Source organism: Ahaetulla prasina, chromosome 2 (assembly GCF_028640845.1).
Source record: "Ahaetulla prasina isolate Xishuangbanna chromosome 2, ASM2864084v1, whole genome shotgun sequence".
NCBI classification, from domain to species: Eukaryota; Metazoa; Chordata; class Lepidosauria; order Squamata; family Colubridae; genus Ahaetulla; species Ahaetulla prasina.
The window spans coordinates 244,335,838-244,353,982 of record NC_080540.1 but is presented as its reverse complement, the minus strand read 5'-3'; the positions used below and the strand labels follow the sequence as shown (position 1 = coordinate 244,353,982).

The 18,145-nt window shown below is 34.6% G+C and overlaps 1 protein-coding gene across 1 annotated transcript in view; it reads right to left on the bottom strand.

Annotated features, from left to right (window-relative positions):
• Positions 1-18,145, bottom strand: part of FBN2 (fibrillin 2) — a 150,518-nt gene that overhangs the window by 113,740 nt on the left and 18,633 nt on the right. The window contains exons 6-10 of the mRNA XM_058166657.1: positions 17,238-17,435; positions 11,409-11,534; positions 4,641-4,766; positions 2,061-2,213; positions 720-926 (exon numbers count right to left, since the gene is read on the bottom strand). Of these exons, the coding sequence (XP_058022640.1) occupies positions 720-926; positions 2,061-2,213; positions 4,641-4,766; positions 11,409-11,534; positions 17,238-17,435 (810 nt within the window). The remainder of the gene's footprint in view (positions 1-719; positions 927-2,060; positions 2,214-4,640; positions 4,767-11,408; positions 11,535-17,237; positions 17,436-18,145) is intronic.

The following is an 18,145-nucleotide window of genomic DNA, read 5'->3' as shown; positions in this document are numbered from 1 at the left end:
TCTCTCACATAATGTTGAGATTCATCATTTTTCATTCCTTACATAACTTGGTTGTACCGCAATGAAGAAATTTAGAGTTTTGAAAATGGAAATCAGGTTCCACTGGTATCCACCAGTGGGGACTGATGAAAGCAGCATCACAACATTGCAATGCAAGTGTTATCTGTGTTTTCCCAGATGCCCCAAAGAGGTACACCTTTCAATGGGATACTTCTTTCATTAACCTAAAGAAAGCAGCTAGAGAGTGTGGATATCACTGCCAGGTTCTGTTCCCTATCAAGAAGAAATTGGAAAGAGAACCCATAATGCATGAAAACATAGAAAGACCAAAAGTAGATCAATTAATGTTTTTATCAAAAAATTAGTTAGAATATATAATAAATTTGAAATTTTACGTAAGATTAAATTAGTCATTGGTTGGGGGTATAGGCTTAAAATGTAAGAAGATTTTTTTCAAAAAATTGATGCATAATACTGCACATATTGAATAATTCATAAGTGCAATTGGAGTATGCTGGGAATGTAAAACAACTTGAGAAGCAATGGAAAGAAATCAAATTTATTTTTTACTGAAAAAAATAAAGTTTACATTGTTAGCCTTATTTTATAAAGAAGACATAAAAAATCCCATTAGTTTTAAGCATAAAGCAGAAAAGGAGGTATTAAAAAGTTTACTATAAGAGCTTCCAGTTTTATAATTATGCAATCAAGCAACTTACTCAGTCCTGTAATGATGGGGCCATTTCCTGTGGGACCGTGGCCACCGGTCCCTATTCCCGTTCCGTGCACACCTGGGGAAAACCCATTTCCACCAGGAATAGGGATGAATCCTGTTCCTCCTGGGCCAAAGCCATTTCCTCCTGCGACACCAGGCCTGGAACCCCCTATAACAGGAATGCCATCTATGCAAAGCCCACGATATTCATCTACAAAAATTAAAAACATTTATAATCACATTTTTCCAAAAAATGCAAATCATAAGATCACACATCTTTCAAAAAAGGCATACAGACATCAATGTACTTATTTGAAAAACAGCATTTCACCGTAAGATTTACTATTCTTAAACATACAAAAATGAGTAACTATCGAGTAGGTATCGAGTATAACATTTTATTAGATCTAGTATACATTTTATTTAGTTAACAATTTAGATTTAATTTACTATATGATAAATATTGGTGATAACGGTGAACATTTAGATAAAATTTAAGTCACTTCCAATGTAATCACACTCTAAGTCAATATTTCTCAGGAAATGATGTAGGCTTTTAATAAGAAAAAGATTATTCTAATCAAAATAAATGAAATAACCAAAAGAAAAAATAAAAGCTAGTTCAAATCTACATTATAGATGCAGATAATAAAAGCAACATTAAAATGAAGAATAACTCTGAATTACTTTCCACATCAATATTCTCCATCAGCCACTACAAATGATGTTGTCCTACTCAGCAAGTCAATGAGCTACTAACTGAAGATGTTGTATTTCAATTAGCTTAAAGGATAAAAAGGACTTCTATATAAAACAACCCTTACATATACTATGCAATATAGGAAATTATCATTTCTCTATGCAGACAAGCAGCTCATACAAATAAATTTTCTTGCTGCTTTTTTATTTCAGAAACATTCAATTGGTTGAAGCTTTCTGTATGTAACCTCACCCTTTGAGGATCCAACAGAATAAAGATATAAAAAATTGTTATCGACTTAATTTAACAATGTAATGAAATGAAAGTTGCTTCATTAAATCAAAATGATTAATAATTCCCTCAAATAAATTTTGTTTTAAAGAATTACTTCAAATAACAATAGGAAAAACTGGCTCAATCAACAACAATTCAGAAGCAGAGGGGCTTAATTTGATAAATACTTTAAAGCAGGGGTTTCCAACCTTGACAACTAGGTGGCTAGCTGAGGAATTCTGGGAGTTGAAGTCCACAAGTCTTAAAGTTGCCAAGGTTGGAAACCCCTGCTTTAAAGTAAGCGTTTTCATTATTTCAGGATTGATATTAAAATGAGTTTTTCTAGTAATTTTAACACGCTAAGATATTTACCAGAGCCTCTAACAGGACACATTTCTGGAATGGATCCAAGAGCCCAACACCGTCCAGAGTCACAACAGCACTGCATCTTGGTAAACCTGCCTGGAAGGTCTTGTGCACAGCGACCATTCAGCAGACTGGAGAAACAAGTACCTGCTCTTTGATCTGGATATTAATTTTGAAAAATTATTAATGGAGCACTTAGTAAAAACATTTTCTTAACTATTATAAATATAATCAATGAAACAGGCAACACTACCCTCTGCAATTTGTGAACAGCCATTGTTGTCAATATAGCTAAGAACATTTGGAAAGGCCACTGACAAAAAAAGACAAAAGTATGCAAATAAATTTATATTTATACCACAAATTACTCAAGTGACTCCGTACTTAGGCACTACTTCAGACTTTTCCTTTTTTCACTGCAACTTGCAGTGGGAAGAAGAAATGATTTGTTTATTTAGTTACAGCATTTAGTTACAGTATATAGCCACCCATTTTTAACAAAGTGACCCTGAGTGATATAGAAAAGTCTTCTATAAATACAAATCCTCCCCTTTTCCTCAAAAACCCCAACAAAGTACTTTAAAAACTAACTAGAACCATAAAATATATTTATTTATTTTTCAAATTTATACAGCTATCCATCTCCCAAAACAAGCAACTTTGGGCAATGTACAATAAAGTTAAAAAACAATTATTCACAAATAATAATTATTATTATTTAAAACATTAAAAACTAATGGTGACTAATTGAAATGGTGACTAGACTAAAATATGCTGCAACTTAACTATTGGGACTTCAACCATCTGGATTCAAAGGCATGAGGAAATGACTGTGAGCTGTCAAAGTAACCCAGTATAAACTGGGGAATTCTGGAAATTGAAGTAAAAAATCTTAAAGTTGTCAAGGTGAGAAACATTAGAATAGTAATTAGCAAATTAGCCACATTTTATAAATTACTGATTTGTGAAAAGTGTCATAGACTTAAATTGGCAAGTCTTGTGGGGAAAATGTATCTGGTCAGAACAGAACATGTATATGCCTGGATTAAAAAAAGTCATCACTTTTTACCCCCTCGCTTTTAATAAATTGATTCTTCACCCAATACATTTATCCTCTTCTGCCTTATTTAAATTTAGATCACAATTTAATTTGAATTTTCTAAATGAAAATCAATGATGGATGAGGCAGGTGCTATAGATTTATTTTCAACCAAGAAAACTATTGAAAGAATAATATATTCAGATCAATCTTTAAAGAGACATTTGAATGCATCTCCATATTTTTAACATTAATTACATGTAATTATCTTTTTGTAATTTGCATTCTAATCCACTTTTATTTTGTAAATCTTTTATTGACTTAGATTATCAGGTTTGTCAGGTGGATGTTTTCAGGGATCTTGTGGCTAGAAATTAATTTGGGATTTGCTACTTTGTATTTGGATCTAGAACAGTGATGGTTAACTTTTTTGGTGTCGAGTGTCCAAAGTACGCACATGCATGAACCCCCAAAATGCAATGCAAGCGCCCTCCACGCATGCACCCTGTACACGCGTCCCCGCACATGTGCATGCATCTCCCACGTATAAGCCCCTTCCAGGTTGGTGCAAGAGGGTTTCCAGGCCCAAAACGGGGTGTGAGGCCCCCTACTTACCCTGTTTTGGGCATAGAAAGCCGCCTGTACCAATCTGGAAGCCAAAATGGGATGCAGGGGTGCTGCACAAGGCCCCCTGTGCCCCATTTTGGGCCTGGAAAGCCTCCTGCACCAACCTGGAAGCCAGAACTGGGCGCGGGGGGGCCCTTGCACCAGGTTGGTACCATAGGTTACGTGCCACAGGTTCACCATCACGGATCTAGGAGATCACTTGGATGGATCAGCAAGCATCTATAAGAGACGGTCTGTGGCACCTTTCTATAAGGCTTCTCTACATAGAAATTTCCTTGTGACAAATTATTTAATTGTGACTTCTAGGCTCCGAGGAACACCATGACAAATGTGGCCAGAAAGTGTATCTTTACTGTTCAGTAGAAATGACAACCATATACAGTAAGATAGATGGCAGTTTCTGAGGAATAGTACCATAGAATAGTGCCTCAGAATTTACTCTAAGTTTTTGTGCCCTCTTGAAGAACTACCCCCCTTTCAGAAGAAAAACTTTGGATTTCTTCTCTTGGCCTCGACATGTTTACATTCATGAAAATTTCTTTTTAGTGCAGAAAATCATACAAAGTTATACTGAAGTCTTTGAGCTACTAACTTGATACCTAGCATATTCGCTGCTGAGTTGATTTTCTGATATAGGATAAAGAGTACAAAATGATCTCTTACAAAAAAAGTGTAGAAAAAAGGCAAAAGTACATAAGACCATAACGTTTTCTCTTTCCAAAATAATTGAACACAATATTATGTACCATCTGATACTATGTTCTCTGAACAAGATCTTCAGAATCAAGTAACTTCCACGGCAGAGTAGGGTAAAGATTGGAAAGTTATTCAAGAGACTAGTAACAAATGAAATGAAAAGAAAAAAGAAAAACCCATAGAAAGGATCTTAAAAATTGCTACTTTGGGGCATGGTAACTTACCAATGCAATGAGAGCCATCTGTGGATGTCACAAAGCCACGTGGACATAAACAAATATAACTTCCAACAGTATTGGAACATTCACCAGCATCACAGATTCCTGGGATGAGGCTACATTCATTAATATCTACAGATTTAAACAAATGAAGAATGATTCTCCACAAAATATAATTATTTTAAAGATATTTATGTTATTAAATATGATATCCATGAGTGCACTATCTTGGGCTCTACATGCAAGATGGAATTCTGATTATTTGATCTGTATCTACAAATATTGAATTCTCCTGCACTTTTATATCTGATTTCCAGAACTAATATTAGCAATCATATTTTAAAAGATAGCAAGTAATAGGGCATACTCTAAAATAGAGTATAGGAAATCCTATGCAATTTGTGATCTGCAACCGTAACAAATAACAAAATAACAAAATGTCATTATACTATAGAAAATGTATATAGGATAAAGCTAAACTGAGTTTGTGGGGGCAGACACTTCTTTAACATAAAATGGATATTAAATCTCATCAAAATCCTACACTGATACAAAATATCTATTTGTGACAGATAATAAGCATAGGGGAAAGTCTGTCTTTCGTCAGAAAAAAATAAAACACAGTGTTTTGTTTCATTAGCCAGGTATAAAAACAACAATGTGGCTGCAATTTTCAAAAGACAAGGAGGCTTTTAATAATTTAGGTAAGAGGGTCAAAACACTATAGCTTTCTTGAAAATAATGCCTTCAATTTATTTTTAGTCCTCTATGTTTTAAAAGATTTTCAGACTATAGAAATCCCACATCTTCCTATCGAAAAGATTAATAGGAGACAAAACAATGTAGTGAAGATCTGACAAGAAAGAAGACTTATCTATGAATCTCAGAACAGAGATTCATACCAAATTTCTAACAGCATTTTAAACTGAAATTTTAAAGCATTTACTTGAAGAAAGTATGTCAGGGCAGCTGTTATATTCATGTCGCACTCTGTTGGCTAGATCACTTTAATAAAGCACCACACATTTTGGAAAGTATAGGTCATTATTCAGAAAGGACCAATGTTAGAAAGGATGCTTTTGTTTAACACAATATAAGGACATCATTATTATATGTTTCTGTAGCTGTCAAATGTTCTGTTGGATAGTTATTTTTAATACCATTACCTACATACAGAAAATAATACCTGTGCAGAATTTTCTAGAAATCTAGTTTCTTCTTTTGGGGAGGGGGGACAGTCCTGCTGGATACTAGAAATATACATATTTTTATTTTTATTTTATTTATTTGTCATAACAGTATATATAGGCATAAGCATGAAATAATTATACGATATATAAGGATATATATAAGCATAAGTATGTAATAACTATATGAACTGGATACAATTAAAAGGAACATTAGGACAGGAATGGTAGGCATGCTTGTGCTCTTATGCACACCCCTTATAGTCCTCTTAGGAATGGGGTGAGGTCAATAGTAGATAGTTTCTGGTTAAAGCTTTGGGGATTTTGGGAAGAGACCACAGAGTCTGGTAGTGCATTCCAGGTATTAACAACTCTGTTACTGAAGTCATATTTTCTGCAATCAAGTTTGGAGTGGTTCACATTAAACTTAAATCTATTGTGTGCTCGTGTATTGTTGCGATTGAAGCTGAAGTAGTCTTCAAAAGGAAGGACATTGTAACAGATTATCTATGAGTTAAACTCAGGTCATGTTGAAGGCGGCGGAGTTCTAAATTTTCTAAACCCAGGATTTCAAGTCTGGTGGCATAAGGTATTTTGTTGTAATCAGAGGATTGGATAACTCTTCTTGTAAAATATTTCTGGACACGCTCAATTGTATTAATGTCCGAAATGAGGTATGGTTTCCAGACAGTCGAGCTGTATTCAAGAATTGGTCTACCAAATGTTTTATATGCTCTGGTTAGTAGTGTAGTGTTTCTGGAGAAGAAGCTATGCAGGATTAAGTTTACAACTCTTAAAGGCTTTTTTGCGATGTAGTTGCAGTGGGCTTTGGCAGTTAGATCATTTGATATGAAAACTCGAAGGTCTTTAATGGGGTGGGGGTCATCTACAAGGTATTGTCCATTGAGCTTGTATTTAGTGTTCAGATTCTTTTTTCCAATGTGTAAGACAGAGCATTTGCTGGTTGAGATTTGGAGTTACCAAATTTTGACCATTCCGACACAAAGTCAAGGTCTTTTTGGAGGGTAACTGTATTGTTGGTAGTGTTAAATAGTTTAACATCATCAGCGAAGAGAACACAATTACTTATAATATGGTCACAGAGGTCATTAATGTATAATATGAAGAGTGTTGGTCCAAGAACGCAGCCTTGGGGAATGCCTGTTCTGTCCCCTCCTGGCCTCAGCCACGCAAGCTGGCTAAATGAGCCAGTAATTGAGTTCACAGCTGCTATCAGTCCTGGCAGGAAATCTGCAGCTGCCTGCCAAAGTCTCCCTTTTATCTTGGGGTTGCCAGGCAACCAGGAAGTCAGCAGTCCAGGCCGAATGTTCAGCTCAATTCTCCACGAGTCAAAGAGTTCAGCTCACTTCTACATGAGTCAAATAGTTCAGCTCAATTTTTGCTCGTCACGGAGCAGAAGAGCAGCCAGGGCTGCTTTTATACTATGTGGGTTATGGCTCCATGACTCAGCACTTCCTAGGCCTGCCCCACCCCTGCTTCTGTTGTTCCCACCTCTCCTGCCTACGAAACCTAGGGTCCAGCCAGCCCTGATTGCCATCAGCCGGGTCTGGAGGCATGGCCTGGGGGGGAAGGAGTCAGGGGACATAGGCCTTGTTATCTCCTCCACCTGGCCTGCTTCTGGCTCCTGGAGCTGAGCCAGGAAAGCCAGTGCTCCAGAGGTAAGTCCTGATAGCCCTTCCCCCTCACTTTCCGAGTCACTTTCTGGCAGGGGGCCTGGCTCGGGGGCGCAGACACAACGCCGCCGCTATTGACAGGAACAGGATTTGATAGGGCATTGCCTATTTTGACCACTTGTTGTCTGTTTGACAGAAACGCTGTTATCCAATTATGGAGGGGTCCGGTTATTTTCTGATAAGTAATCTTTATAATCAAGCTAATCAAGAAATTACTTCAGATCTCTCTACTATTTTTCTTACACACTGGATTATACAATATGTACATGTTGCACTCAGCAGTACAGTGTACACAGCACCTCTTCCCTATGGCCAAATTGATGACAGTACATATTTCTTATTGTATCAGATTGAATGTATATCCATACTTTTTTGTAAGATCCAGAACTTATATCCAAGATCACTTCAGGTAGTAAAGCAGATAATCATATTTCTTTGAGTTGTTATGTTCACTTTGAGCACAAAAATGGTAATGGAGTATAACGAAAGCATTTATTTGAAAAAATGAGCCAGTTTCACAATTATTTGAGGCTAAGTAGAATAACATTTTTTCTATCCCCAGTCCACCCCAAAACACAATTTATAGGAAGGTAGAGGACTACCATACTTCAATATATATTAATGCTCAGAATTCTAATCTTCAGTAGTATTACTACGGTAATAGTATCATTTCTAAAACAATAATACTAAAGAATATATCGCATTGTAAATCATGCATAGATTTATTAAATATAATAATTACATCTCTATTATAGTAGATAAGGAATTAGCACGTGCTATATAAGTTGTAAAATAGCCATGAATCAGAAGTTCATATCAGAAGCAAAGATTTCTTAGTAAAATAGTAATGTCCCACTCCAGATTTTGACCCTACTATCCAAATTATGTTTCCTTGTGTTTTGAAAATTGAAGCCATCCTTATTAATTTAAACAAAGTGGTGCATACATGCATTGTTGCTTCTGTACCTAGATGATGGAAGGAAACACTAAGCAGCTGTAGGATTTGGAAACGAAGCTGAGAAAAATATTTAAGTTTCTGCAGTACAAACTGCTTCTATTTCATTCTTCAAGAAATATGTACAATCACAATTGGATCAATGAAGTGATTCTATGAGAGTAAAAGTATAGTTTTGTTCTCCATCCCAACCTTATTCTTTTTAAGATAATATATATATTTCTATTATTTTGTTCCTTTAAAAATGAGAAAAATCATACATGGTTAGCCAGTAACTTAACATGTGAGGTAGAGTTTAGGAGAGATATTATTTATTTAACAGTATTTTTGAACTACCACATAGTACTAAATGCACTTAAGAACTTTAAGCTTTAAAACATTTAATTAGAAAAACAAAAAGAAATTGTAATCTGTAATAAAAATACAATAAAAATAATAAATTAAATAACAAACATCTATATAATAAAATTAATAAGGGAGAATTTAAAAAAAATGTGTTTATAAATTTAATATCATTTAATAAAACATTAAATTTGTTATAAAATAAATTATGCAAGGATGTAAAACCAGAAAAGAACCTTGCCCCATATTCCCATAAACCTAGCTTTCTTAATGGCTAGAATATGTAGAATGGAATATATAGAAGAATGAACAATACATATCTTATTCAAGGCAGATTCATATGGAAGATTGTTTCTATAGTTAATTTTATAGTCCATTAATGAGTGAAAATAAAAGTTGAATTATAAATATATAGAAGGCATGTTTAAAGAAACTTCAGACAAACCTGTCTTATTAGATGCAGTTTTTAAATTTTACACTTCTCTCTTTCAAAGGTTGCAGTGTTCACTTAAAATGCGTGATGCAGAAGCAATAAATCCATTAGCTACGCTAGAAGTGGCCCCTAGCACTCTCTTATCATCTCTACAGTACCTCCACAGTAAATGTATATGGAACTATTTATTAAAGATTAACAAGGATACAGAAACTTTTTAACTGGAGAAAACATAGTGGTGTCATTGTTTTAAGTCCTAACAAGGCCAGGGATGTAAGAACTGATATTTAAGGACCAGGCATCAAAAACAGGAGTAGACATAGCTATAAAATTGATTGCCAATTCCCAGCTATGGAATAAGTTAATAAAAAGCCAGTCTGCCAGGAAAAACAGTTTTTCTTCTTGTAAAGTAAGGAGAAAATAAAGGAATATAAGGAAGAATGCACCTATACTTTCAATGAATAAGTATCTAATAAATAATTTCACCAATATACCAGAACAATTTTGCAGATGCATACAAATGAATAAATGTTCTATTTTTGTTAATAGTAGAATTGGTATTATTATTAATAAAGCACTTAAAACTGTATGATCTCATAGTCAGAAGCTTCTAAAAAGTCTATTCTTATAGTTCTTTGCATTAATAAAACCAGAAAAGGAGCCATGCAACATTCTGAACTTGGTTGTCCCTAGAAATGTGTACTAACAATTCATAAGGAAATTCCAAAAGTTTGGAAGTCATTACTAAAGTTCTATGAAGATTCTCAGTCATTCAGGTCTTAGTTGTCACCAGGATTACTGGTGAAGATTAGTTTGAACTACAAAAACAAGGATTACCCTTCCATTATTATAATCAATATTTTTAGATTAACTGAAATTAATGGATGCTTTGTGGTGGAGTGCTGTTCCTCACTGTTCAACAATTATTTGAATTTCTTAATCTAGAAAGAGGAGTGTTTCTCTTTAAAATTATTTTTTGTTATTTGTTATTTGGCATTAACAACAAGAAATGAAATGCCGTGATCCAGAATAATGTCTCCTCCACTTTTCATCTCAAATCAAATCATGATAACTCAAAAGTCGCAGTCAGCAAATAGATGGCTATATGGGAGAGGAGGGGAGGAACAACCCTGCACACAGTTCCCAAGTCAAACAGCTCCCACATACCTTCTCTGACCTCTGTCACACCCCATGCACATTCCCTGACCTATGTTACCCCACATACCCTCCCTGACCAGCACTACCCCACAAACACTTGCCCCAAGCCAAGAGACAAGTGAGATAGCAAGCAGTTCCAGAACGTCATAGTTCTTGTCATACCATGGGAAATTTTAGCAAGCACCAGCAAGCATCCATTCATCCATCTGTTTTATCTCCCAAATTCAGCCTGCACCAGCAAGCAAGCCAAATGCCAGCTTTCAGTAGTAAAAATGAAAACTAATATACAATTGCATACAATTACAAAAGTACAATAGACTTTGTACTTGTAGATAAACATAACTTATAGTAAATGTGCTTTTTAAAGGAATTTTAGTTAGCAAACTTGTGAAAATGTAATATCAATACTTATTCAAATTATTGATAGGAAAAATATTTTAATGTTTTAAGCATGCTAAAACATAACTGAAACTGCAGTTAAGAAACATGTCATTAATGTCAAGGTCATATGTTAAACTTGGCATGCTGCCTAGGTATGGTCTATAAGACTTTTGCCCCTTTGCAATGTTTGAACTGCCTTTGTGCACGTATCAGGAAAGGAAGGGAGTAGACAGGATGCTTGCCAGTGAGATCAGTTACGTTAAGGAAAAAACAAATATTCATCTATTGACTAAATACTTCTCTCACTGTTCTCTCAATCTCTGAAAATGGGAGATCCATTTAAAAAATATTTTTTTAAAACCTTAGTCTCCAATTATGTCAATGTTATATTTTCAGATTTGTATTTTAAAGCAAATGACATTTTTATTTGAAGAGTGTAATATACATTAAAAAGATTTTAGAAGTTTTTTATTGTTTTTATTGTTTTGATTTAACATTAGGAATCCCACAATTGCTATTTGGGGTCAAATAACATGAAAGTTGTAGGGTTTCCATTGTCTATGCTTTCAAAAGGCAGTATAGTACCAACTACTATATATTATTTTTTAAAGTTGTTTCACTTACCTTCACACTTTTGAGTTGCTTCATTCTGTTTATGACCAGCAGGGCATTTGCATTCATATGATCCGACTGTATTGATGCAAGTTCCCCCCTGACAGATTCCAGGAATAGCCTGACATTCATCTATATCTGTAAATTAAGTAAGATAAATTCTAAAATTTTATCTTTCACTGTTCTTCAAAATAAGTCTTATTTGACTGCAAGACATTCTAGATAGAGGATTTTTCTGCTGGTAATAACTAGAATACAGAAATTTCTTCAAAGGTCAATGGAAATATTCTCCCTTTTTATGATCCTGTAATCTCAGTCCAGGCAACTGGATGGAGCTAAATATTTACTGGCCAGATACCTTTCCTTACACCATGCAGTTTGCAGCATATATTTTTTTCTTTGTACCCTAAAAGAGACACATCTGCTGCTACCTAGGATTGAACTCTCAATCTTCCAAGTAGGAGGCGAGCATCTTCACCATTAGGCCACCATGCTGCCCAACTTCTAAGAGCCGTGATGGTGCAGTAGTTAGCGTGCAGTACTGCAGGCTACTTCTGCTGATCACCGGCTGCCAGCAGTTTGGCAGTTTAGTTCTCACCAGCTCAAGTTTGACTCAGCCTTCCATCCTTCTGAGGTCGGAAAAATGAAGACCCAGATTGTTGGGGGCAATATGCTGACTCTGTAAACCACTTAGAGAGGGGCTATAAAGGACTGTGAAATGGTGTAAGTGCTATTGCTATTCCTATTACTATATGTCTTAGTGTCGTGTCCCACTCCTCTGCTGACGGCCGGGTCAGGGAAATCCGAATCAGGCTTGCCTCTGCAGCTCTGCCCAAAGTCCTAGCAAAGTCCTCAGAGCAGGCAGGAGACCAGTAAGTGACTTCAGCAAGATAAGTTCAACTTTGCCTGACTCAGAGACTGCCAGAAAGCAGATCCTTTATATAGGCCATAGGGTGTGGCTCCATGACTCAGCACTCATTAAGGCCTGCCCCTCCCTTCCTTCTGTTGCCTCCGCCTATCCAATCTTCTGATGCGAGGGTCACTCCAATCAGCTGTTGGAAGTAAACTTTCCTCAGGCTCACATGCTGTGGAGGAGGGGGAGGGGTCTAACTGCTCCATTTGCCTGGGCATGGAGCCAGGGCTGGGGCCGGGGCATGCTCCCTCCTCTGCAGCCTGCTTGGGCATGGAGCCAGGGCTGGGACCGGGAGGTGCCCCCTCCTCTGCAGCTTGTCTGGGCATGGAGCCAGGACTGGGGCCGGGAGGCATACATTCCTCCGTGTTCGGGAGCAGATAAGCAGACCCCGGCTGCGGTGAGAGCGGACAAGACACAACACTTAGAAAAAATACCCTTGAAAGTTTTTTTTTTAGTTTTAGAAAATGCTATTTGTTTTAAATTTCTGTGCACATGTATCCTGAAATGTACATTTGGATGGATCCAATTCACTTTACCTTAGTTACTATACTTTAACATTAAACAAACTTACGTAAATTAATAATATAGAAATATTTTCAGAGATCCAACAATCTGAAAGAATGTATACTGTGGAAAAAAAAGAGTTTGGAACATCTAGCATAGCAATGAATATCAAGTTTTTAGTATAATTGCAGGAAGTGTTTATGTTTTACTGAATTTATTTAAAATACTTTAGCCTCTATAATGTATCATTTAGATTAAAACTGAGATAAAGCCATGTTCATATCTTGTTTTCTTAAAGCATACAATTTTATTATATTTCCATTTTGATGCACAGTCTAGGCTGTTTAATATGCTTCAGAGTAGATTAATAAAATTAATATACTTTCTAAGAAGAGAATTTTACAATAGAATTATCTGAAAACGCTCAATAGCTCTTCTATTAGTGAGTTAGTAGTTGCAACAGTAATGATTTGATAAACATTACCTTTTACCATAAAATATCTGGAAATATTGCTACCAAGGTCTTCACAAATATGAGCAATATTGGCAATTTAATAATTAACAATCATTGAGCACCTATGAACAGCCCCATTTTACTCTATTGCGTCTGAAAAATGAGTGCAGTTTCATATATTGTATATTTTGTCAAAGTTGATATAATCATGCAGTATGCATCAATACCATTTGGACCATTATTTCCTTGGATTGCTTTCAGTTGTTCCATGTATCAACAAACTGGAAACAAGGTAAAATCATGAGCAAATTTCTATGATTCCAAACATGCATGCTCGTTTACATTCAAAAACTAACAATTTACATGTATCAATAAACACCAAACAGTAAATGCACGAGCAGAATTTTCTTGTCACCTTCAAACTGATTGTTTTAATGGATGGAAAATCATTGAAATACATTCATTCTCTTTCAGGTGAAGCAATCAATGATGAAAGAGCATTAAACAACAAAATGGTAACAGGTGATGTTTGTGCATTTAAAATACTATAAAATACAATCCAGCCCAACTTGATACTAAGTGAAGCATAGTATTTGTAACCATTTCAATATTCCCAATAACCCTTTCATTTCATTTCTTAAATTATGTTCTATTTTGGACTCATACTTCAATACACACTTAATACATTTAGTTACTGAGTATAAGTACATTCTTTATCTGCCGCTGTTATTGTTCAATTTAGCCAACTGTGTCAGGAAAGCACTAGCGAGTACTAACAATTTACAGATGTTTTTAAGTAGCAAATTAATGTGCAAACAGCAATGTATGAATTCTCTAGTGACAATTACTTTACAAAGAAGCCTCTGTCTGACTCCCTCACAAGAAGCTGTTTCACAGTTCAATGAAATGAAGTAATTAAGCAATTAAAAGGAATTCTTGTACTTATGGCCTTGAAACAGAGATAAGCACCGCCCCCTATAGTCAACAACGATTAGCAAAGTAAAATCTGCTGGCATCCCTTGTACTCATAGTAAACAAAGATATGCTAAGTTTCCTTTCTTCTTGAAATAAAAATAGTTTTTGCACTGAAGAAATGTTAATGATTCTCAGTCTATGACCAAATTATAAAAATAAAAAAAATGTTTTTCTAAATGAGGAAAGGCAAATGACTTGCATTATATTAAGACTGATCTACTGAAAAGAGAGAATTTTTTTAAAAGTAGTTTTCCTATAGTTTTCCTATATTATGACCTGAAGTTAGAAAATATCTTACTAGACAAGGGGATAAACTAGGAGTGAAGTATATCTGCATATATCAGATAGACTTACACAATGATACATTCACAATAGCTGCAACAGAAAATCATTACCAGAAAATATAAATGAAAAATGATATTTCCCCTTGTATAGTTCCTTTTATTAAATCTATTCTGATTTTTTCTCCACTAGCCTTGGAAACACCACTGTAACAACTTTTATTAGACAGATATCAAATTATTGTCCTATGACAATTAGCCTACCTTTGAAGGCTAATGATAGTTCACTGCCAAATATAAACAAATTGTGAATTTTAAATTCAGTTTTTTAAAATTTTTACCTTATTCTTCTCACTATCCACAAGCTCCATAAGTACCATGAGTAAGTAAGTAAATAAATAAATAAAAAAGAAAGAAACCCAAGTCAGGAGCAGAGAATACAATCCCTGAAAACTATTAGAGAAAGGAAACAATTCACATTTTAATTAAGTATTTTAATTACGGATTCAAATTGCACAGAATTATTCTGAATATGATACCCTGTTATGAAGCATGGTAATAAAGCTTCTAGCTATAACTGAAAGACCTAATGAAACTACCCAAAGAAGCTCAGAAAAAGCTTCTAGCTGTAGCTGAAAGACCTAATCAAACTAACTTACATTTGAAAGAAATACAGTACAGACAATATAAAAATATAGGTACTGAAGATTTTATGATTCTGTTTCTAACAACAGTTCCCAATAAACAAGCTAGCATAGCGGTCCCCAATCCTTCTGGTTCCACGGACCGGCAGCAGAGGTCAGGGCGAAGGTTTTGCGCGTGCAACCTAATCCCATGCATACGCAAATGAAGCTTCGCATGCTTGCCCACCACTTGCATGGCTCATTCACAACATAAATATTTAATTAAACATAAGGTATTAAATAATATAGTAAATGTATTAAATAATGTATTAAAAACTTGGGGAGTTTTCTCTCGAATATATTTTACTGCAAACAAAATTGCAAAACTAAAGACACTTAGTTTCTAATGTGTATATTTTCCAAAATGCGTTTACTTGTTTATGTATGTTTAGGTTTGTTGGGTCTCACTGCCTGAAGCATTTGAGACGTATAACTACATTACACAAATAAGGGGTTTTTGTGTTGCTCTCTTCTTCTGTAACTCCACTGCCAACTGGGAACTGCTGAAATCAGTAAAGATTTAAAATCTTTAAAACCTTTTTACCATTTGTTCTGACATATTCATGTAGATATAAAGATGTTTGCAGTTTTCCTTCCCAATGTGTTGAACATGGTCAATAATCATTAACCTTGTAACACTATTATGATAATATTTTAAAATGAAACAATGCTGTACAAGTCATTAGAATGCAAAAGAAACCACAAATAATTGGGCTTTTTTTCTTATTAGGAGCTTCATGTAGGTTAAATTGTACAGTAGTAACAATTTTAAAGAACAGATTAAAAATATCCTGTCAAAATATAAAGCAAAAGGATATGATTGCCGTATTTTATATAAGAGTCATCTTGATCTAGTGTTAAGGTAGAAATTGAAAGGCTAGAAACTGAAAGATTGAAACTCCAGTCCTGCCTTAGGAATGAAAGCCAGCTGGGTGACTTTGGGCCAGACACCCTCTCTCTTAGTCAAACTCACCTCACATGGTTGTTGTGGGGAAAATAGAAGGAAGAAGGATGTTAGATATGTTCATCCCTCTTGAGTTATTTATAAAAATAATATAGATAGGATATAAATAAATAAATTTTTTTCTACTACTAATTCTAATCACTGCTAGTTAAATCTGCCAAATATTATGCCATCTTTTGATAGTATCAATGATGCACTTAGCAGGTGTACCATCTATGGCATCCTACTAATTTGTCTTTTTCTTAAAATGACAACATTCTTCATTTGTTAACTTTATAAATAAGCAGCCATTTGCTATGCTGTATTTGCTGTTATGTTTAGAATAAAATATAGCAAAAAATATCCCTCAAAGAGACATCTTGCAATATCTGTCTTGTACTTTTTAGCCCTGTTAAGGCATATAAAAATATTAATAATTAGGGCGTTATGACTGTATAATAAATGTTCACTAAGGAATCGTCTTTTAGTTAAGCATCATTTGCTCCTCTATCTTATTTCTTAAGGGAACATGAACTATTTAACACATGGAAATCTGTTAATATGTAGTAATGTTCTACTTCAAACTTCTTAAAATTAAAAAAAAACTATTTTAAATTCAGAATAGTTGCTTCAGTTTCCAAATTTTAGGAATTCAAGATAGAGTTTAAGCATATCCAAAATGATTGCGATAATTTCAAATGCAAAAAGTTGTTTCCAACTGAAAAACATAGGTAAAACCTGAAATGGATCTTTTGCATTTGAAACATTTTGAACGTTTCTAATAATTAATATCCAAGAAAACTGTGCAACTTTTTAATGTAGAAATTAAAGCCCGGTCTTAATTAACAAATGCACAATACAGTTCTTTTTGCTTCGTGTTTTCTTTATAGTATGTCATTCTTTCCCAAAGACATTAATTTTATTGTAACATAATGCAACCTAGTAAGTGCTTGATACTTGTACAAATATTTGCTATTTTGAATATACAGTAAACAGTATACAAAAAGGAATAAATATCATCTGGCTAGAATAATTTATTCTAAGATATAGCAAGGAAACTTTTAATGTTAGTAAAGTACTCTGCTCACCTTGGCATGCTCCAGTGCGGATATTTGGAATGAAACCACGACGACATGGTTGAGGTTGAGCAGGGCACATTTCACAAGGATGGCCCCATGCACGTCCAATAGTTGCACAACAAAGTGTCTTCGTGCAAACAATACCAGCTAGCTGACCTTGACACATCTGGTTGTTGACTTGAATAAAACAGGGCCCTGTTCTATAATCTGGAAATTAAAAGGAAACAGTTTAATGCACAGGCAGTGTTCCTCCATCCCATCTGTTTAAACACACAGGAATTTTTCCATCTAGTTCTGTTATCCGATGGAATAATCTGTTCCCCATTAATGCTCTTGTCCCAATAAACTACTGATCTCTAAGGTCCAAGGGCATGATTTTTAAAATATTTTTTATAACCACCAAAAATATTAAAACTGAAACTCTAGTCTTGGAGTACCTTGTCTATCTTTTCAAATAATAAAAGGATTTAATAAAAATCTCTATTATACAATATATTGTATATTATGAGAGACATTATATAACTGACAGTATGCCAAATTTCAGAATGTTGCTTTTTTATTATTTCAATTTACAGAAAACACAAACAAATGTAAACAGATTAAAGATAATCCAGGTAAAGAAGGTATTTGAAAAAATGATCATGTGCAAAAAGTTATCACTTAAGGTGGGGGGAAACAAAGTATAGCCGTGTTATTCAAATATTTGCAAGACCAGAAATTTAACAAATAAAGGATTATATCTTTACTTCTGTAAACATTTGTTTTACAATTGTAATAGATTATTTTAACCTTCTATCCTGTTCCTGATTTTAAAAAGGAGCTAAATTCAATTAATAACTTAATTAAAATACATTCTCCTCCAACCGTAGATGATTTCTATATTCAAACCAACATGGAAATATTTCCCAGGATGGTAT